Source organism: Idiotropiscis lumnitzeri, chromosome 6 (genome assembly GCF_059441095.1).
Source record: "Idiotropiscis lumnitzeri isolate Australia: NSW breed Sydney's pygmy pipehorse chromosome 6, RoL_Ilum_1.0, whole genome shotgun sequence".
Taxonomy (NCBI): domain Eukaryota; kingdom Metazoa; phylum Chordata; class Actinopteri; order Syngnathiformes; family Syngnathidae; genus Idiotropiscis; species Idiotropiscis lumnitzeri.
This window is the reverse complement of record NC_142396.1, coordinates 21,025,814-21,043,069: the sequence shown is the minus strand read 5'-3', so window position 1 is coordinate 21,043,069 and position 17,256 is coordinate 21,025,814. Positions and strand designations below refer to the sequence as shown.

The following is a 17,256-nucleotide window of genomic DNA, read 5'->3' as shown; positions in this document are numbered from 1 at the left end:
GATGCAGCGACCCCTCCACGCGCAGAGTGATTCCGCTCAACCGCCAGCCCCAGCTCAATACACACCGATGCCCTATGTTTACGCCACGCCCAATCCAGCGCAGCCCAAATGTGATTCTGTCTACATGATTCCACCATTGCATGGCCTCAAGCCAAATCCTTCAAATCTGTATCATGTTCCCCCTGGCCCAAGTGGACCATCTCTTAAGGTCAACAAGGAACCAAGCATTAAGGGCCCAACACTAGCACCGATTCAGTGTGAGATATCAGCGGAGGATGTATACCAGGTGCCACCTTCTTTAGGTCTGAGACTAAAGCAGGGGATTAACCAGGCAACCTCTACAGTTTTACCAGGCGCTGGGCAGGATGTGTACCAGGTGCCCTCTTCTCTGGAAAAGAGCACCCGGAAGGATGGCAAGACACTTGGTCAGGTAAGGTTTGCTGTGGAATGACAAGACAAATGGACCCAAGTGCAGGAGGTCATGCAACAGTGAACAGTAGAAATCAGAAAATAAAAATGCACAAGGATGAAGAATTGGTATGAAAATATTTGATATGCAAGGAAACAGAGAGATAACTGGAGTCAGACTTCACTCAAGACTGATGTCAGATATGGGTAGGGATAGGTATCGAGTCCCGGTTATATGCTGGACCCGCGACTTAATTTTCGAAACTGCAATATAGATAAGCTCCACCCACCCTTAATGTTTCTGTGAACGGTCTTGGAGAAATTACTAAAATTTTCGATTAATTTATACTGCTATGAACGTTATCACCTTCTACATCTCTGATCGTCTGTCACCGATGGTGTAGTGGTACATCCGCCTGATTTGTGTGCGGGGCAGCGTGGGATCGGTTACCACTCGGTGACGGTGTCTATGTCTGCCCTGTGACTGGCTGGCGACCTGTTCAGGGTGTGGTGCGCCTTTCGCCCGTAGTCAGCTGGTATAGGCTCCACAGCACCCTCCAGCGACTCTTTACAGGATAAGCGGTGTGGATAATGACATGACATGACATCTCTGATCTAATTTCTAGCAAACATTATAATCAATATGTTTGTCTAAGGTGTATTGTATTGTATTCACAATAGGAAGTGATCCATGTGGCCCATAGATGTTGCGCTGTGCATTAGAGGCACCTGTGACTCTTTCCTATGCCAATGTAGTGTTGTGTGAACTTTTTACAACCTGATACATAGTATCATATAAAAACATCCATTGTGCCGTATAACCCTTAGTTCAGAGATCTCAAACTTGCGGCCCACGGGCCATTGGGGACCCGCAGGATGATATTTTGCGGCCCCCTACTTGACACCAAAGTTTAATATTAGTGCAGCCACAACCTGTTTTCTGCCATGCACGCAACATGTCTTGAATGCAGAGAAATTGTTGCACTGATGAAGAAATCAGACATTACTCAACTAAAAATGCTGAGGGTTATGCAAAGTACCACAGGGATGAGGACCAGGTCACCAATCCTGTTCACATTCTGCTAATGTTGTGAACTGTGGTAAAGATTGAGAAGATTGGATTCGTTATAGCCATCCATTATCCAAACCGTTTCTCCTCACGGGGGTTGCGGGCATGCTGGTGCCCATCTCAGCTCTCCTTGGCCAGTAGGCAGGATACACCCTGAACTGATTGCCAGCCAGTCGCAGGGTACACATAGACCAGTGCTTCTCAAATAGTGGGGCGGGCCCCCCTGGCGGGGTGCGGTGAGATGCTGGGGGGGGCACGTGTGACCCTGTGGAACATGTTTTTTTCCCCACCGTACTACCATAAAGTGTAATTGCACATCCACTCCTGTAGTTGGCAGTGGTGCTCTCCTTTCCCATTGCAGGTTTGTTTTACAAAGAATATGCTATTATTTGTAGTTGCAGTGAGGAGTGGGTGTTGGGTGTTGGGGGGGGTGCGCAAATCCTTCTTGCTCGTTGGGGGCGTAACAGAAAATAATTGAGAAGCACACAGGACAATCACACCTAGGGACAATGTGGGGTGTTCGATTAACCCACGTTGTTTAACAGTGGGGGCCGTCCTAGCTCCACCTATACGGGCTTATAAAGCCACACCATCACCGGCTTGGTAGCATTGCTACCTAAGCCGCTTTGAAGGCTCAGAGAAGGGAGGTTTTAGTAAAGTGTAGTCATACAGTGTAAGCTGACGTCCATTACATTGGGTTAGCTTTGCTGATACGAACACAGCATCTGATTGTACCACTCTTTTGGCATGGCAAACTGATTTCCACTCAATACAACCGTTACACTAACATAAAAGTTTGGTTATTCTTCATTGAAGTGGTTTTGCCTGCAGACTGGAGAGGGACAAGGGATGACGTTGCAACGTTGCTGCTCAATGCACTTTGTCACAAGTGCAATCAATCATTAAAATGTCAGGGGGAAACACAAGCAAGGTCAACAAACAGAAAATATGCGTCCCACCTCACAAAAGTGATTTTTGCTGCCCAACTGAATGTTGTAGATTTGTTGCCCGACACAACTTTTCCTTTACATTAAGTAGTTGGATATACCGGAACTCAAATGTATTTATAGAGCTCTTTAAAACAATCACCGCTGCATACAACGTGCTGTACAAGAAGCAAAAATTATTTATACAACAAAGAAAGTTATAACAATATATGGATAATAAAAAACAGTGAATAGCACCAAGCACTAAAGTGTTGTTTAGCAGATAACAATGATTTGTTCAAATAATTTTTATAAATGAATATTTTTCATTCATTCACTTTACATTAACAACGTTGCAATTACAAGACAAGTCAAATTATTTATTGTTTTTCTGTCACAAAAATAATACGGATAAGAATACCATTAAGCAGTTGCCATTTGTCAGTGCCTTAGTCCGTCTGTGAGTTCTCGTCAGTATTCTAGGCCCGCCCACTCGTTACGAGTCAGCCAAACGGCGTACCATGTCACACGCACCTGCCACACACCTGTCACGTAACCAAATAAATAACAAAAAATTAAACTGTGTTGTATACCTTTCAGTCCAACAGACTTCAATGACATGTGTTCCATATTGTTTTTATTTCATCGATCACAACGCTTTGTTTTTTAAATTCTGTTCTCGAATGCTGATTGGTTTGCGCTGATGAGGACTGGGCCCACGTGGTTCAGCCTAAAATGCTGGCTGGAATCTAGTGACAGACTGACGATTTTTCACCACTCAAAATACATTTACACACAAATGACAACACAAATTTCAGTGAGGTTCTTTATTTATCTCGGTATATATGCAATATTGAAAGCAACAAAGTCAGTGTTTGAGTGTCTGGTTGGTCCATGATTCTTGAGAATCAACTCCATTAGTTCTCTCAGCCACTAGAGAAGGTGTAAATTATACTAATCAAATCTACATCCTTCCATTCTCTATACCGCTTGCCCTTATTAGGGTCGCAGGTAAAGTACCCAAAGAAAACCTGTGCAAGCACTCAGGGTACTTGCCATCGCCATACATGAAGGCCAGAGTCTTGAACTGTGAGGCATTTGTGCCAACCATGAGGTCATGTTGCTACCCTAATCACATATTTATCCATCCATTATATGATAGCTTCTCCTCACGAGCTTCGCGGGCGTGTTGGAACCTATCCCAGCCAGCTTCGGGCAGTGGGTGGGGTACACTCTGAACTTGTTGCCAGCCAATCAGAAGGCACGTGAAGACAAGCACACTAACACGCTCACAATCACACCCAGGGATAATTCAGAGCATCCAACCAACCTACCATGCATGTTTTTGGAACGTGGGAGGAAACCAGCGTACATACGGACCCACGAGCGCCGCGCTGTGAGTCCAGTCGACCACTGTGCCGCCCTAATCAAATTTATTCAATGTTACTTATTTTGTGCCATGTCTTAACAAATGTCATCCCAAGGGACTTTCCATAAGGGAAATGGTCTTTAATATGTCCAGTGCAATTGGCTGGCAACAATGAAAGGCTGTACTCTGCCTCTTGCCCAAAGGTCATCTGGAATCGGCTCCAGATCAAACGCACCCCTAGTGAGGATAATCCCACAGGAAATGGATGGATATACTGTATTGTGTATTTCCCAATTCCTAGCATATACATTTTTTTATTGTTCTAATCTAGGGTCAATTGACCTTTCTTTCGTTTTAACACGTGAACATATTACAACACCAGACAATGAGTTTGAAATATTGCCCCACCCCACCCCCAAAAAAAAGATTCATGTAGATTTTCTCCCTGTTGTGAAGGACAATGCATTGTAAAACAGTCAGCCATGTTCAGCCTGTAATTCCCATTATTATTTTTACAAGCATTTAGCGTTAAAAAATATCATATCATATCATATTAGATATTTTTTAATAATTTGCTGTTTAATCATTTATCATTAGTTGGGCCCTTTTATAAACTCTTTGTCACCAACAATTAGTAATTGCTGTGATTCTTGACACATGCTTTTTTTTTTTTTTTTAGAGTGTTGCTGCTCCTCAAGCAGGCTCAGTCTATGTCTATGACACAGTGAAGCCAGACCATGACAAGTATGATGTTCTACCCAGGCATCAATTTTTAACCCAGCAGGATGTATATGATGTGCCTCCGACCCGTGACAAATACAACACACAGGTCAGTTTAAACATAACGCTTTTTCTTTTTTTTTTTTTAACCAAACTTTGAACTCTGTGGCGATTTGTTGATGATTTTTCACTGACAGGCTTCAACGCGTCAATAGATTTACCAATAGTCTCATTACGTCTGACCAATGAAATGACCAAACACGTCGCAGTGAACCAATGGAACTGTTGTGTCCGTCCTTATACTGACTATTCATCAGCCATTTGTGGTTGGAGTGTGCATGTGGGCTGTGAGAGACAAATACGAAAGTTGCGTGTACATAGTAGTATGCGCCACAATTACTTTTTATCCCATACGGCCAACAAAAAACATGTACCTCTGGGTCACATGTGCCGTATGACGTTAGATTTATGCCACAATTGCGTAAGCGTAATGTCAAATACAGTGTACGAAAACATGTTTTGTACATACGAAAATGTGTTTCACGTGTACAATACACTCCACGCTTACGCGCAAAAATAGGTTTTACGTTTACAATAGAAGGTTTCTCTCTCCTCTACGCATACAAAACGCTGATTCACGCTTGCGATGCCGGCGTGAGAACTGTGCCACAATTCTTAACCAATCAGAAGTCGGACACTAGGGCTGATTCTGTCCTAACATAACTCAGAGGCACGGTGAAAAAGACAGAATCGAATGCGAACAAATACCATGGCGCCAACTAATGATGAAGAAGCAAATGCACAACTCCGAGAGGTGATTTTTGATTATTAAAAAAAAAAATGAAATAAAATTAAAAAAAAAAACGTTTATATTAGCAGATAGAACTAAAGGGAAATTAAACATTGAACCAAGCAAATATATTTGAAAAAATATTTATATATTTTTTTGAAATATTACTAAAACAATAAGAACAGCGTGTTAGAATGCAGAAGACCCTTGTATCGACTGTTTGTGTTTGAATCTTTCCGGACGTCGTACTGTTGTATGTCCAAATGTGATTGGACAGTAAATCAGAATTAGCCCTAGTGTCCAACTCCTGATTGGTTAATAATTGTGGCACAGTAATCACACCTGCATTGCATTTTGTTCGTATAGAGAGAGAAGCCGAAAGCATAACAGCCTATTTTTGCGCGTAAGCGTGGTGGGTATTGTACACGCAAAACATTTTTGTACGTACAAAACAGGTTTTCGTACACGGCTATTTGGCATTACCTTTTACGTAATATTGGTTGTACGCAGTATTTCACATTACGTACACGGGAATTTTTGTACGTGGTATTTGACATTACGCTTATGTACTTGTGGCATAAATCTAACACCATAGTGCCGCCCATGGAATGGCACCGCACCCCCCTATCCACTCCCTAACCATAGCCCCCTCTCTTGCGGCCATGCCCCCCTATTTGGGAAGATATGGTCTAATAAAACTGTATTTTTTTAGAATACGTTTCTGTGAACGTTGTGCAACAACTGTAGAGGTTTGCTCATGAATAATGGGCTAAAATAACTGCTGTGATGTGTAGGAGTCTCATTGGTGTTACAAAAGTCATTTGATTGCAGTGATTGCGTCAATAGGTTTAGATATGTTGTGAAGTCGAGGTTTGTTTTTGAGGGCATCCTTTTAAGTTTCAGTTTGACAATGATGAATTTAATACTTATTAAAAAAAAGATATTCTCTCTTTCCAGGTTTATGATTTCCCACCCACCGTCAGTAAAGAAGTTTCTGTCACCCATCTAATAAAAGAGGAAACCTATGATGTGCCATCCCATTTGTCCAAAAAAAAACCCCAAACCTCCACTCTTCCTGGACAGTACATGTTTAGCGGTCCGAATGAAGAGCACAAAGCAAATATAATGCCTGAGGATGTGTACGATGTGCCACCCCCTACACTCACCAAAAAACACAGAGGAAGAAATCAAGTTAGCCAACTTGCCCAGGAAATATACAACTTTCCAGCTCGCGTGCACCTTGGAGGTCAACCTACCCTGGATGTTTATGACGTTCCGAGAGAGCAAGAAGAGCGAGGAGAGAGGGAATGCACAAATATCTATGACATCCCACCACAGGTAGGAGATACTGTACAGTTGCGAAACACTGACAACAACTTTCTTTGCCGCTTACCTGTCCAGGGTCACTGAGGAACAGGCACCGGTTCGGGCTCTCTTAGGTTGAGGGTTGTGGTACACATTGTTCATTGTGAAGTGAGGGGGTGTGCGTGTGTGTGTGCGAGTGCGTGAGTGCTCGAGTGTGACATTTGTGTGTGCGAGTGCGAGCGCGTGAGTGCTCGAGTGTGACATTTGTGGTGTCCCCATTACCACACGAGCTTCAATCAGTCTTTTTTTTTTTTGCAAGGGTTTAATTCCTTGGTACTGTTAAGGTACCTTTTTACGTTGCGAAGCAGTCTCTTTGTTAGATACAGTTCATATCACAGTTCAGTCGTGGTGTGTCTGCCCTTCTGTCTACGCCAGCGCTTCTCAATTTTCTGTCACGCCCCCTAACCCCCCGCCCCCCTACCAAGAAGAAAACAATTCGCGCTCCCCCACCACCAATTTTTTTACATTTCGTATTAATGTGCATGTTTTTTGTAAATTGATATTAGTTTGTCAATAAAATGTCCTTGAGCAAGGTTAAATTGATAAATATAATTTTGAGAACTTTTATTGTAGGGTTCTTGAAACTCGGTACTCTGTGGAGCAAATATTGATGAGATGATAAATATTTACTATACATTTGACGTCGAACCTCTTCTTCGTGATACGTCATCTGTTTCCTGAGAGCGTCTGCTAAATTGCTAACGTATCCGTTGTCTTATTTTATGTTTCAATGCGTAATGGTTGCAATACAACATTTCTATTCATAGCTGCAGGCTCTTTGTCCAAATGCGGTTCGAGTCAGATTTCTGTTAAAAGTCAAGCGTACATCGAAGCACTTATTACTCTGTAATTTATTTTAGCGATTAGTAGGGCTGTACGATGTGCGGTTTGAACATCGCGATTGCGATGTGCGCATGCACGATTGTCACATCGTAGGACGTGCGATGTTTTTGTCTTTTTTTTTTTCTTAGAGCATGCAAAATTTATTAAGCTTCATAGAAACAGCAAGCTACTGTATGCTCTACAAAGCCTGTCTTGATCACCCCTCCCCTCCTGCCAGTCACTGGCCACTCCCCCACCCCCTCCACTCTGTGCGCTCTGAAAACACTAACAGGCGACATGGAAGAGACGACGGCGGCATTTAGTCCCCAAAAGAAAGTTAACATCCGAAATATGGAATTATTTCGGCCTTAAAAGGAATACAGTGAACCCCCGGTTATCGCGGTTAATGGGGACCGAGACCACCCGCGAAAACTGAAAATCCGCGAAGTAGCGTCGCACCTTCAAAAAAAAAAAAAAAAAAAAAAAAAGACAAAAAAAAACACCGTGTATATATATACTTCGCACCTATATATATATATATATATATAAATATATGTAGGTGCGAAGTAGCGGCACACCTTCAAAAATGCTTAAAAAATATATATATATATATATATATATATGTATATATATACTGGTAGAGAGAGAGAGTGAAATTCATGTTATAACAAAAAAAAATTATTATTAAAACTTTTTTTTTTATTCCCCAGCCATTATTTTTGTATTTATTCAATTACTTCTTTTTGTATTTATTTAATTACTTCGACTTTTACCTGCTGGTACGCCGTCCGGTGTGCCCTGTGAATGTTATAATCCTCCAGCAGAGCTGGAGGATTGAACAGGACTCTCCAAACACAGACACGGGAAAAAAGGTGGTGAGACAAAGATATTTATTATAATCACAATATAGTCAGTGTAATCAGCGCGTCTCGCAGCAGCTGACGAGACGATCGCTGGAGGAACGCCCACACAGCTGAAAAAACAAAAACACATGCGGCATGACAGGCACGGATCATGACAGGCACGGATCATGACTGTGAAATGAAAGGTGGCATTCTTCATTTATTTATTTATTCATTCATAACTGACAGCCTCGCGCTCCGCCGGTGCCCGGGGAAGGTGCTCCTCTTCGGCTTACTGTGACGCGAGCATGCCCTCCTCCTCGGGAGCTTCCATTCGGTTAAACTTAGGGCCCGCTTGGCACCGCCCGTGCCCGGGGAAGGTGCTCATCTACGGCTTAACTGCCACGCACGCCGGCCGGAGCTCTGATACGGTCCGAACCGCGCAAAACGTCGCCACAAATCGTGTCCGGGGGAACCTGCTCTTCTTCGTCTACTCTCTTCTTCGTCCACTCTCCTCTTCGGCGCACGCCGGCCGTCTAACCGCTTCAGCGCCCCCTTGTGCCGCTCGGCGAAACTACAATGCCCCCGAATATTTTTTAGACCCGCGAAGCACTGAACCCGCGAAAGGTGAACCGCGAAGTAGCGGGGTTTCACTGTATACAACCCTAAAAAAAAACCTATGCCGACAGTGCCTGGCCGTTGTTGCTGCAACACAAGGTAATACAACAAACCTGTCCGACCACTTGAATGCTATTACGAGCCCCTTTATAACCAGAGCCAGACGCATTAGTGGGACCCGATGTAAAACTATCTACTCAAAAAACAATGATAGATGCCTTTATTATAAGAAGTCCAAACAGCATAGACTAATCATGAATGCAATAACTTTTCACGGGGCGAAAGCAAACCCGAAAGCAACTCAACGCCGTCACGAAAGAGAGGTTTAAAAAAGTGATACGCTCGCTCGACAAAAGGTATAAAATGCCGTGGCGCACGTATTTCTATCAAGTGGCCATCCCAGAGCTGTATAATAAAAAAAGCAAAGTCTTCCCAAACAGAGCTATATGAGTCATTTGGTGAAAAATGTTCTAGTTTCAATATTGCAATGTACATCGCAGCCTCCCCAAACATTGCAATGTAATTTTTTTCCAATATCGTGCAGCCCTAGCGATTACCACGCTTAGCGCCTCCTCGTTCGCCTGCTTGTTTAAAACGCTACTTGTTAGTGGGGTCGTTTATTTGTCATCGCGCAGCTCGTTGCTGCTGCTGTGCACGGACTTAGATATTGCACAAATAAAGCTCATACTGCTGCAGCGCAATATAGCTTGGAAGCTAGTATTCAAGTAGCGGCAAACGAAATAACTTCCAGGACAGCGAGCGACAGGGCAACACTTTTTCTTTTCTCAAATCAGTACTGCGTGACCTACTGTGTGAACTAGGGGCACAAACTGCAGCTTTGATGATCTCAAAATCGCATTGTCTGAGATTGCAATTTCGGTCCCAAAACCATACATCGTTCAGCCGTACTACGGCGGAAAAAAAGCATGTTCCCCAGGTTGACACGCACCCGCCTCAGCATCGCACCACTATTTGAGAAGCACTGGTCTACGTCAAGCATATCCATCGTCCAGCCCCCAGCCTCTGCCATAAAATTACTCATGTGTGGCCCAACAGGACTGTTGACCACGGTAGAAAATATACGATAGGAGGAAAGATCCGTGGAGCTGTGGCACCAGTGTCGCTTGACGTGGGAAAATATATTTAGCATATACAAATGCGGTTGTATGTTTAAGTTCAATGTGATATGGTCATTTTATATTTTACTTACTTCATGACTTACTTACAATAAAGAATAAAGTTATATGAAATAAAAAAGATATGCAGTTAAAAGAACTGTGGCACATCCTGCCATACATTTGTCGAGATAATTTTTATGCTACTATGTGGCATTAGCGAATGTATGGATCCTTGTAAATATACACTTGAATCATCCATTTCTGTATTGGTGGTTGAAGATTTTTTGTTCAGCTATATTTTAATATGCATAATTGATTTTGATGGCAGCATTATTTCTAAGTACTACCTGCTTTGTGAGATGTTTTTTTTTCTTTTAATTGAAAGACAACGTCATGTCATGAAACAAATGTCTTCCATACTGCCCTTTCCCCACCTTCTAGGAACGGGCCCATAGTCTATTTTTTTTGTTTTTGTTTTTTAATTCCTTTTTTTTCACGCATTTTTAAGCAATGAACAAACACACATGCACCAGAATGCCTCCGTGGACATGTCTGACAGCTCTTGTCCCGCCTTCGTACATGCGATGATTAAGTGAATCTTTATGAAAGTATGCAACGGTTTTGCGGGGTCTGTCTTGTGACTGACTTATAGTGTCGAATCTTGACCGGTCCAAGACGCAGAACAATGTTTTTCTGGTAGTCTGACAGCGTGACCGAAAAGTCGTCTGAGAACGACAAATGTGGTTTTGTTTTTCAGGTCGTCCGTGATGCCCAGTTTCCAAACGAGGAGCTTCACAGGGCATTCAAGCGACTGTCTGCCTCAAGCACAGGGAGCACACTCAGCAACAACTCCGCTTCATCCTCGGACATGCTCCCTCTCACTGACAACGAGCTGTTCTCATCATCTCCAGCTCCCGCCGTAATTACAGGAAAACCCCTTCTGTTAGACCTGGACCCGGCCATGGAGCGACTGTCCCGCCTTCAACAAGCTGTTGAGTTAAGTGTCTCCATCATGATGTCATTCATCACAAGCAACTGGCGAAGCCCCGATAACCTGGAGGGGAATATTCCAGCCATTCACCAGGCTGCTGACCGGGTGTGTTTCACTCTCCGAGACTTTCTAGAATTTTCCCGGGGTGCCGTAACAAATGCGGGCCAGGCCACTGACCGCTCACTACAGACCAAATTGGGCCGACAGGTGGGCAAATTGGAGGAGGTCTTTCAGAGTTTAATTACGCAGACTCAGAGTTTAGACGCCATTTCTTGGTCACATACGGAACTTGCCAAACCACAACCAGGTGGAGATGTCTTAGATCAGCTCATAATGACAGTGCGTGGAATCCCCGATGACACCAAACAGCTCGCTTCCTTTCTGCATGGCAATGGCTCGTTGCTCTTCAAACGGAGTCACCAGCAGCAGTTACCGCTTCCTCCACTACCAGGAGGGATTAGCTCCCATTTGACAGGATCAGAAAGTGGAAGCTATCAAGTGGGAGAGAGAGTAAATATTCAGTCACGACCTCTACCCTCACCCCCAAAGTTTGCTGCTGCAGAGGAAGACGGAGATGTTGACAGACCTTATGAGACGACTGAGGAAGGATGGATGGAGGATTATGACTATGTGCATCTACAGGTACAGACATTCTCGTTGCATTACATACACTTGGAATGTGGACAATTAGTGTGTGGAGAGAGATATTAACCTACTGCTGCTAATTGGAGATTTATTGCCATTTAATCAGCATACAGTAATCATACCATCATAAAATATTTACTGTACAGAATTTAAGGCAAAGCAGCTTTATTTATAGTGCACATTTCATGCACAAGTGAACTCATTGTCCTTCAGATAATACCAAATACAACATTTAAAAGCATTTACAAATGGACATCTAAAATCAAAGTAAAGACCAAAATAGCTTACTAAAAAAAGAAGAGAGAAAAGAACGTGAAAAAAAAAACAATATTACAGACATTATCCAGTCTAACATAATTACATGAAAAACAAAACACAACAAAATTTCAATGACGAATGAAGCGTCTCATCTCTTTTGTCAACATTGTGTGATATTTATTATTTATTGTCACACGAATCAAATTAACCATTAATGTAACGTTAAATAGTCAACACTCAACCACTTGACCAAGAAAATAAGAATGGATCTTTGTCGTTGTCAGGGTAAGGAAGAATTTGAGAAGAGCCAACGACAACTGTTGGAGAAAGGCAGTATAATCAAGAGCAAGACACAACTGGAGCAGCAACAGGTGCGTGTGTGAACTTTTTGAAATTGTCAAATATCCACTGGTACACTCAGTTGGCATGTAACGACGCACCAACCAGTGGCGGCTCGTCAATAGACTGCGCTATGGCGCCGCCCTTCCGCTCAGCTGAATCACATTTTGAAGGGACAAAAATTAAATGATGAAATATCACAATAAAAATACTTCAGAGTATATGTACTGGTATATCTGTTTTTAGATGATTGTTTATCTCTGTCGTCTCAAACCGTGACAAAATATCACAGAGAGACTCATTAAAAATGTGACATGCGCTGGAAGGTCGTCCTGTAATACACACTTAATTTGTTGCTAAATTCCACCGCCCACGGCCATTAACGTTTAAATGGGGTGGCGGTTAAAGCTAATGCCATTTCCTCTCCCGCTCTGTGTGGTTCCCACCTTTGACGGGAACTTGCCACATCCAACATGGTCTACATTGGATGTGGCACAGCCAGGTTTCGACAGTATACTTTTGTCTTTGTATTCAATGCAGTGACGTCACTTCAACATATTTGGAGGAGAATGTGCTTGGTGCACATGCATTTTCAATTTCTTCTCTAAGGACCACCAATGTAGTCAGTTTCCTGTAAAAAAACAACATCCTTTAAGGTACTTCTAGAAGAGTTGAACACTTGAAAATGGCTGTCCAATAATCTCCCACTTTGACATTTTGGCCAATGTCACCCGAGTGACATTGTGCGCATAAATATCTGGACGCTAAATGGTCACCACTTTGAGCAAATCTATTTTGTAGAAACCAAAGGTAATCTTGTGATGTCAGAATAAATTTGGTTAAATATGAATGCTAATTGACCTTTACTAATGTGTGTATACAATTTTTGGCTGACTGTGTCTATATACATGTTCTGTAAATACATATCTTACAAAAACTCCACCAGCCGGCATTGGGAATAGCTAATTTATTAATTCGTGTTAATTTAATGTGTGATGCGATGGAGCGGGATCCACTTAGGACTGATAACCAGTCGGCTGACTCATGATTCTTTACTTTGTATACATCTTGTGTATGACCAGGTGTGCACGTAACGGTTTTCATCTGGTTCTCAGAAAAAAATCTGATAACTGAGGTTTGGTCCACGTTTTTACTTTCGTAACGAAGGCAAACGAGAATCAGATATATGACTACCTTGAACAACAATCAATAATGCATTTTATAAATAGATAGTTGAAGTTCCATAATGACTCACAAATGAAATGAATACCTACAGCGTTGATAACTAAATGAACAAAGGCTGTTCGTTAAACACTGCAAAGAAATTCAATTACAGCTTTTCAGGAATTGATTTTGCAACACTTGAGAAACTGGATGGGAGTGATGGCGATGGCTGAAAATAGCAAGAAAATTCTGTATTTTTAACTGTGCGTTGGTTGCGACCTGAATTTTCTGTGAGTTCTGCAATTTATGCTTATGTTTCAATGATGTACGGTAATTAACAACCACACTTCCACCTTCTATTCTAACAGATCAAACAGTTTGAACGACTAGAGCAGGAAGTGAGTCGACCGATCAACAATGACATGACTGGCTGGGTTCCATCATTGATTCAACCTCAAGGCAATCAGATTACTAAAAATGGCTCCTCCAAGCTGTGCCACGCCGACCGACAACTTCTCCTTTTCTACCTCGAGCAGTCTGATCAGAACTTCACAACTGTTAACAATGCTATTGATGCCTTTTTTACTGCCGTCAACTCCAACCAGCTGCCCAAGATCTTTGTGGCTCACAGCAAGCTCGTCATCCTTGGCGCACACAAGCTAGTTTTCATAGGCGACACGCTATCTCGTCAGGCCAAGTCACCTGACGTTCGAGCGGAGGTAGGTCAAATCAGCAACACCCTCTGTAACAAGCTCAAAGACATTGTCATCAGTACAAAGACAGCAGCACTGCAATATCCGTCACCTGGAGCAGCAAGGGAGATGAGTGAAAAGGTGAGGGAGCTGGCAGGATGTACCCAGCAATTCAGAATGGTGCTTGGACAGCTGTTGATGCTATAGAATGAGCCACTAGTGACAGAAGACCGATGCTAAAAGCTGCAAGTTCTCCCTGGCATGCTAAGTGGTAATCAAGCGGCATCGTTCACGGAGGAAAGTATTTGCCCTTCTATAATATAGCATGAAAGATGCTATGGAACTCAGCATCAAAGGAGTCTGGGACTCTTTTATACTGTCTGGCCTACAGGAGTCCCATTTTCAGAGCATATATACACAATTAAACATATGCATAGTGGTGAAACATCAAATGTTATTTTAGAAATTCTAGAATGACCATATATGAAAACAAATCTCACTCAGGACGGGCTCTGAGCAAAGTGGAAACATGTATGTAAATAAATTGTAGATGTTTATTGAGTTGTTGTTGGGCTGTTGCATTGATGCCATACTGACTCATTATTTTGACCTTGACAAATGGATCAGATGGAGGTCATAGGTTTGATTGCCAGTAGTAGTTTGGTTCTTCAGGAAGACACTGAAGCACTATTTGTCATATTTTCTATTTGCCAGTGTTAAATGAGCTCACATTACACTGAAAGCATTATATAAGTGAAGTCCACACTGCAAATCTGCTGGTGTTAATTTGACACTTAAAGTGTTAATTGTAACACCGGCAAAGTGTCTGTGTGCATCCACACACTATGCAATGTTAAAATAACATTTACCAAAGTGTTAAAAGCTCAACACCCAGTTGTGTGTTCCAGCAACAAAATGTAGTTTTGACAGTGCCGTAATGGCGACATTTCTGAGTGGTTAGATTAATACCCAATGAATGTCCATGCCAACACTATACACTGGGAAAAATAGTCCATGCCTAAATGACCTTTAATAATACAAATTGCAACATTTCAATTCCAAAAAAAAAGGATTTTATTCATCACATTACAAATAGCTCATACAAAACAACAGTAGGGCACAATGTATGTTCTTTCACCATTTCCATGTGAAAACTACCCATCATAAGTTCAGGTCAGACCCGCCAATAACTCAACAAATTGTCCTCAAGGTAATCATCAAAACTGAAATTTGAGGTCAAAAGAAACACATTATCATCAGGACAATGTTAATTTTCCCAAACGAAGGGGATTTGTCTTCAGTATCGCACATAAAAACATTCCATTCTGGTATTCAGTTCAAAAAGTTTTCACCCAGTGGGTAGTGGCAACACTAGACTTTATATATATTGACAAGACGCCAACACCTGGCATGGATAGTGCAGCATCTCTCTGCGTGTATCAAGGTTGCTTTTATTTTTTACACTTTAGCACAATTTGCTTGTTCGCCAAATGTTTCATCATGGACATCTATTCATCACCTGATGGCTTTTCGGATGTGGCGTGGTCTTGCAGAGTCTTTGGGCCAAATAAGCACCAATCAGGGTTGTGTCCAGCAGCTGACACTCCATTTTACAAACATATCAGTGTTATATCTTGGGCAGTTTATTACTTAGTGGTGTTAATGCAACATCCTCATTCTGTTTTTAACACCATTCCTGAACGTACAACACTGGTCGATTTGCAGTGCATATCCGCTTTTAATTGCTGTGTCAGTTACATTTATTATTTTTTATTTATTTTTTTTGTGATTCCATTAGTGTATTTGTTCCACTATTCCTGTCTTACACTGTCAAAATGACTGCTGTGAAAAAGGCTTTTGAATGAACACTAGTAGGAGTTCAAAACCTTTGCATGCTACTGGTCTTGAGCCACAATGAACATTATACAGAATACTGCATTTTTAGTTTAAGTAATTGTTGTTATTTAAATTAAATATGTTTTAACATGCATATGCAAAGTTGGCAACCCCGTAAACATCCATTTGTCTTGTGTTGGAAAACAAGACTGAGGCCATTCATTTCAAAATGTTTGTACATTTCATGTGAATGAACAGTGTTGTGTTAAATCTGTTTTTGTCACGTTTTTGTAAAAAGTCAAACAATCAATTTGAAAACCTTTTCCACTTCTAATTTACAATTTAACTTATGGCAAAAGTGTCTATTTAAAAAATATATCGTTTTATGACAGTATTGTCCTACAATTGCTTTGGTATTGTGTATATCACCTGAAAAATATTTTGCTATCCAAGTACCACACTAATTAACTTTCATATACAGTAACATAGTAGGCCTAAGTGTTCATCAAAAAATAAGGCAGAAGTATAATTCTCCCCCCAAAAAAATAACCAAGCACATTTATTGCTGCTACTGCAAAATTGTGCATAGTTTGAAAATGAACTCTGCGCTTAAATAAAAAAGAATCTGTATTTAATGATCCAATTAAAATATATAGCACATAAATGAAGAATTGTACCTAAACACGTAAAAACATCTTAAAATTAAATGTGTAGTATGATACTTTATGCTTAAAAGTTACATCCAACTGAACTGTACTCAATGTACTACTTGAAAAGTTGAACAAAAAGTACAGTTGAAAAAACGTTTTCAACATCCTGTATACATAGCGACAAAAGGCGTTGTACTATGTGAAATTGTTTTGCATGTTTTAAATGCAAATGTTATTGTATTTTCTTCAGTCATTCTCATTAGAAGAGATGGCAAACGTGTCACACTTTGAGAACCACTGATCTAAAGTATAGTCGTGGTAAATGGGCTTCTCTTGTATAATGCTTTTTGGCTTTCAAGTTACTCAAAGCACTTTTTCATCTTTTTTATTTTATGGAATACACTAGGATGCAGTATTATCATGATTAATACGCAACAGCTCATTTACATAATGATGCAGCACCAGGAGCAAATAGGTGTGCAGTTGCTTTCTCAAGAATGCTTCAGTTTGGGACCAAACTTACAACCTTTGGGTTGAGGGACAACCACTCTCGTACCTGAGCTGTGTGTACTGCAAATCTCTTTATTTCATTGGAAATGTGATCAATGTAATAAATGTGCATACCCTGAAAGTA

At 41.5% G+C, this 17,256-nt stretch overlaps 1 protein-coding gene across 2 annotated transcripts in view; it reads left to right on the top strand.

Annotated features, from left to right (window-relative positions):
• Nucleotides 1-17,256, top strand: part of bcar1 (BCAR1 scaffold protein, Cas family member) — a 40,197-nt gene extending 22,941 nt beyond the window's left edge. For both annotated transcript variants that reach the window (XM_088298853.1, XM_088298854.1), the window contains exons 2-7: nt 1-430; nt 4,452-4,601; nt 6,240-6,620; nt 10,805-11,680; nt 12,226-12,312; nt 13,813-17,256. The exon at nt 1-430 is cut by the window's left edge and continues 254 nt beyond it. In XM_088298853.1, the coding sequence (XP_088154979.1) occupies nt 1-430; nt 4,452-4,601; nt 6,240-6,620; nt 10,805-11,680; nt 12,226-12,312; nt 13,813-14,343 (2,455 nt within the window). In that variant the 3' untranslated portion in view covers nt 14,344-17,256. The remainder of the gene's footprint in view (nt 431-4,451; nt 4,602-6,239; nt 6,621-10,804; nt 11,681-12,225; nt 12,313-13,812) is intronic.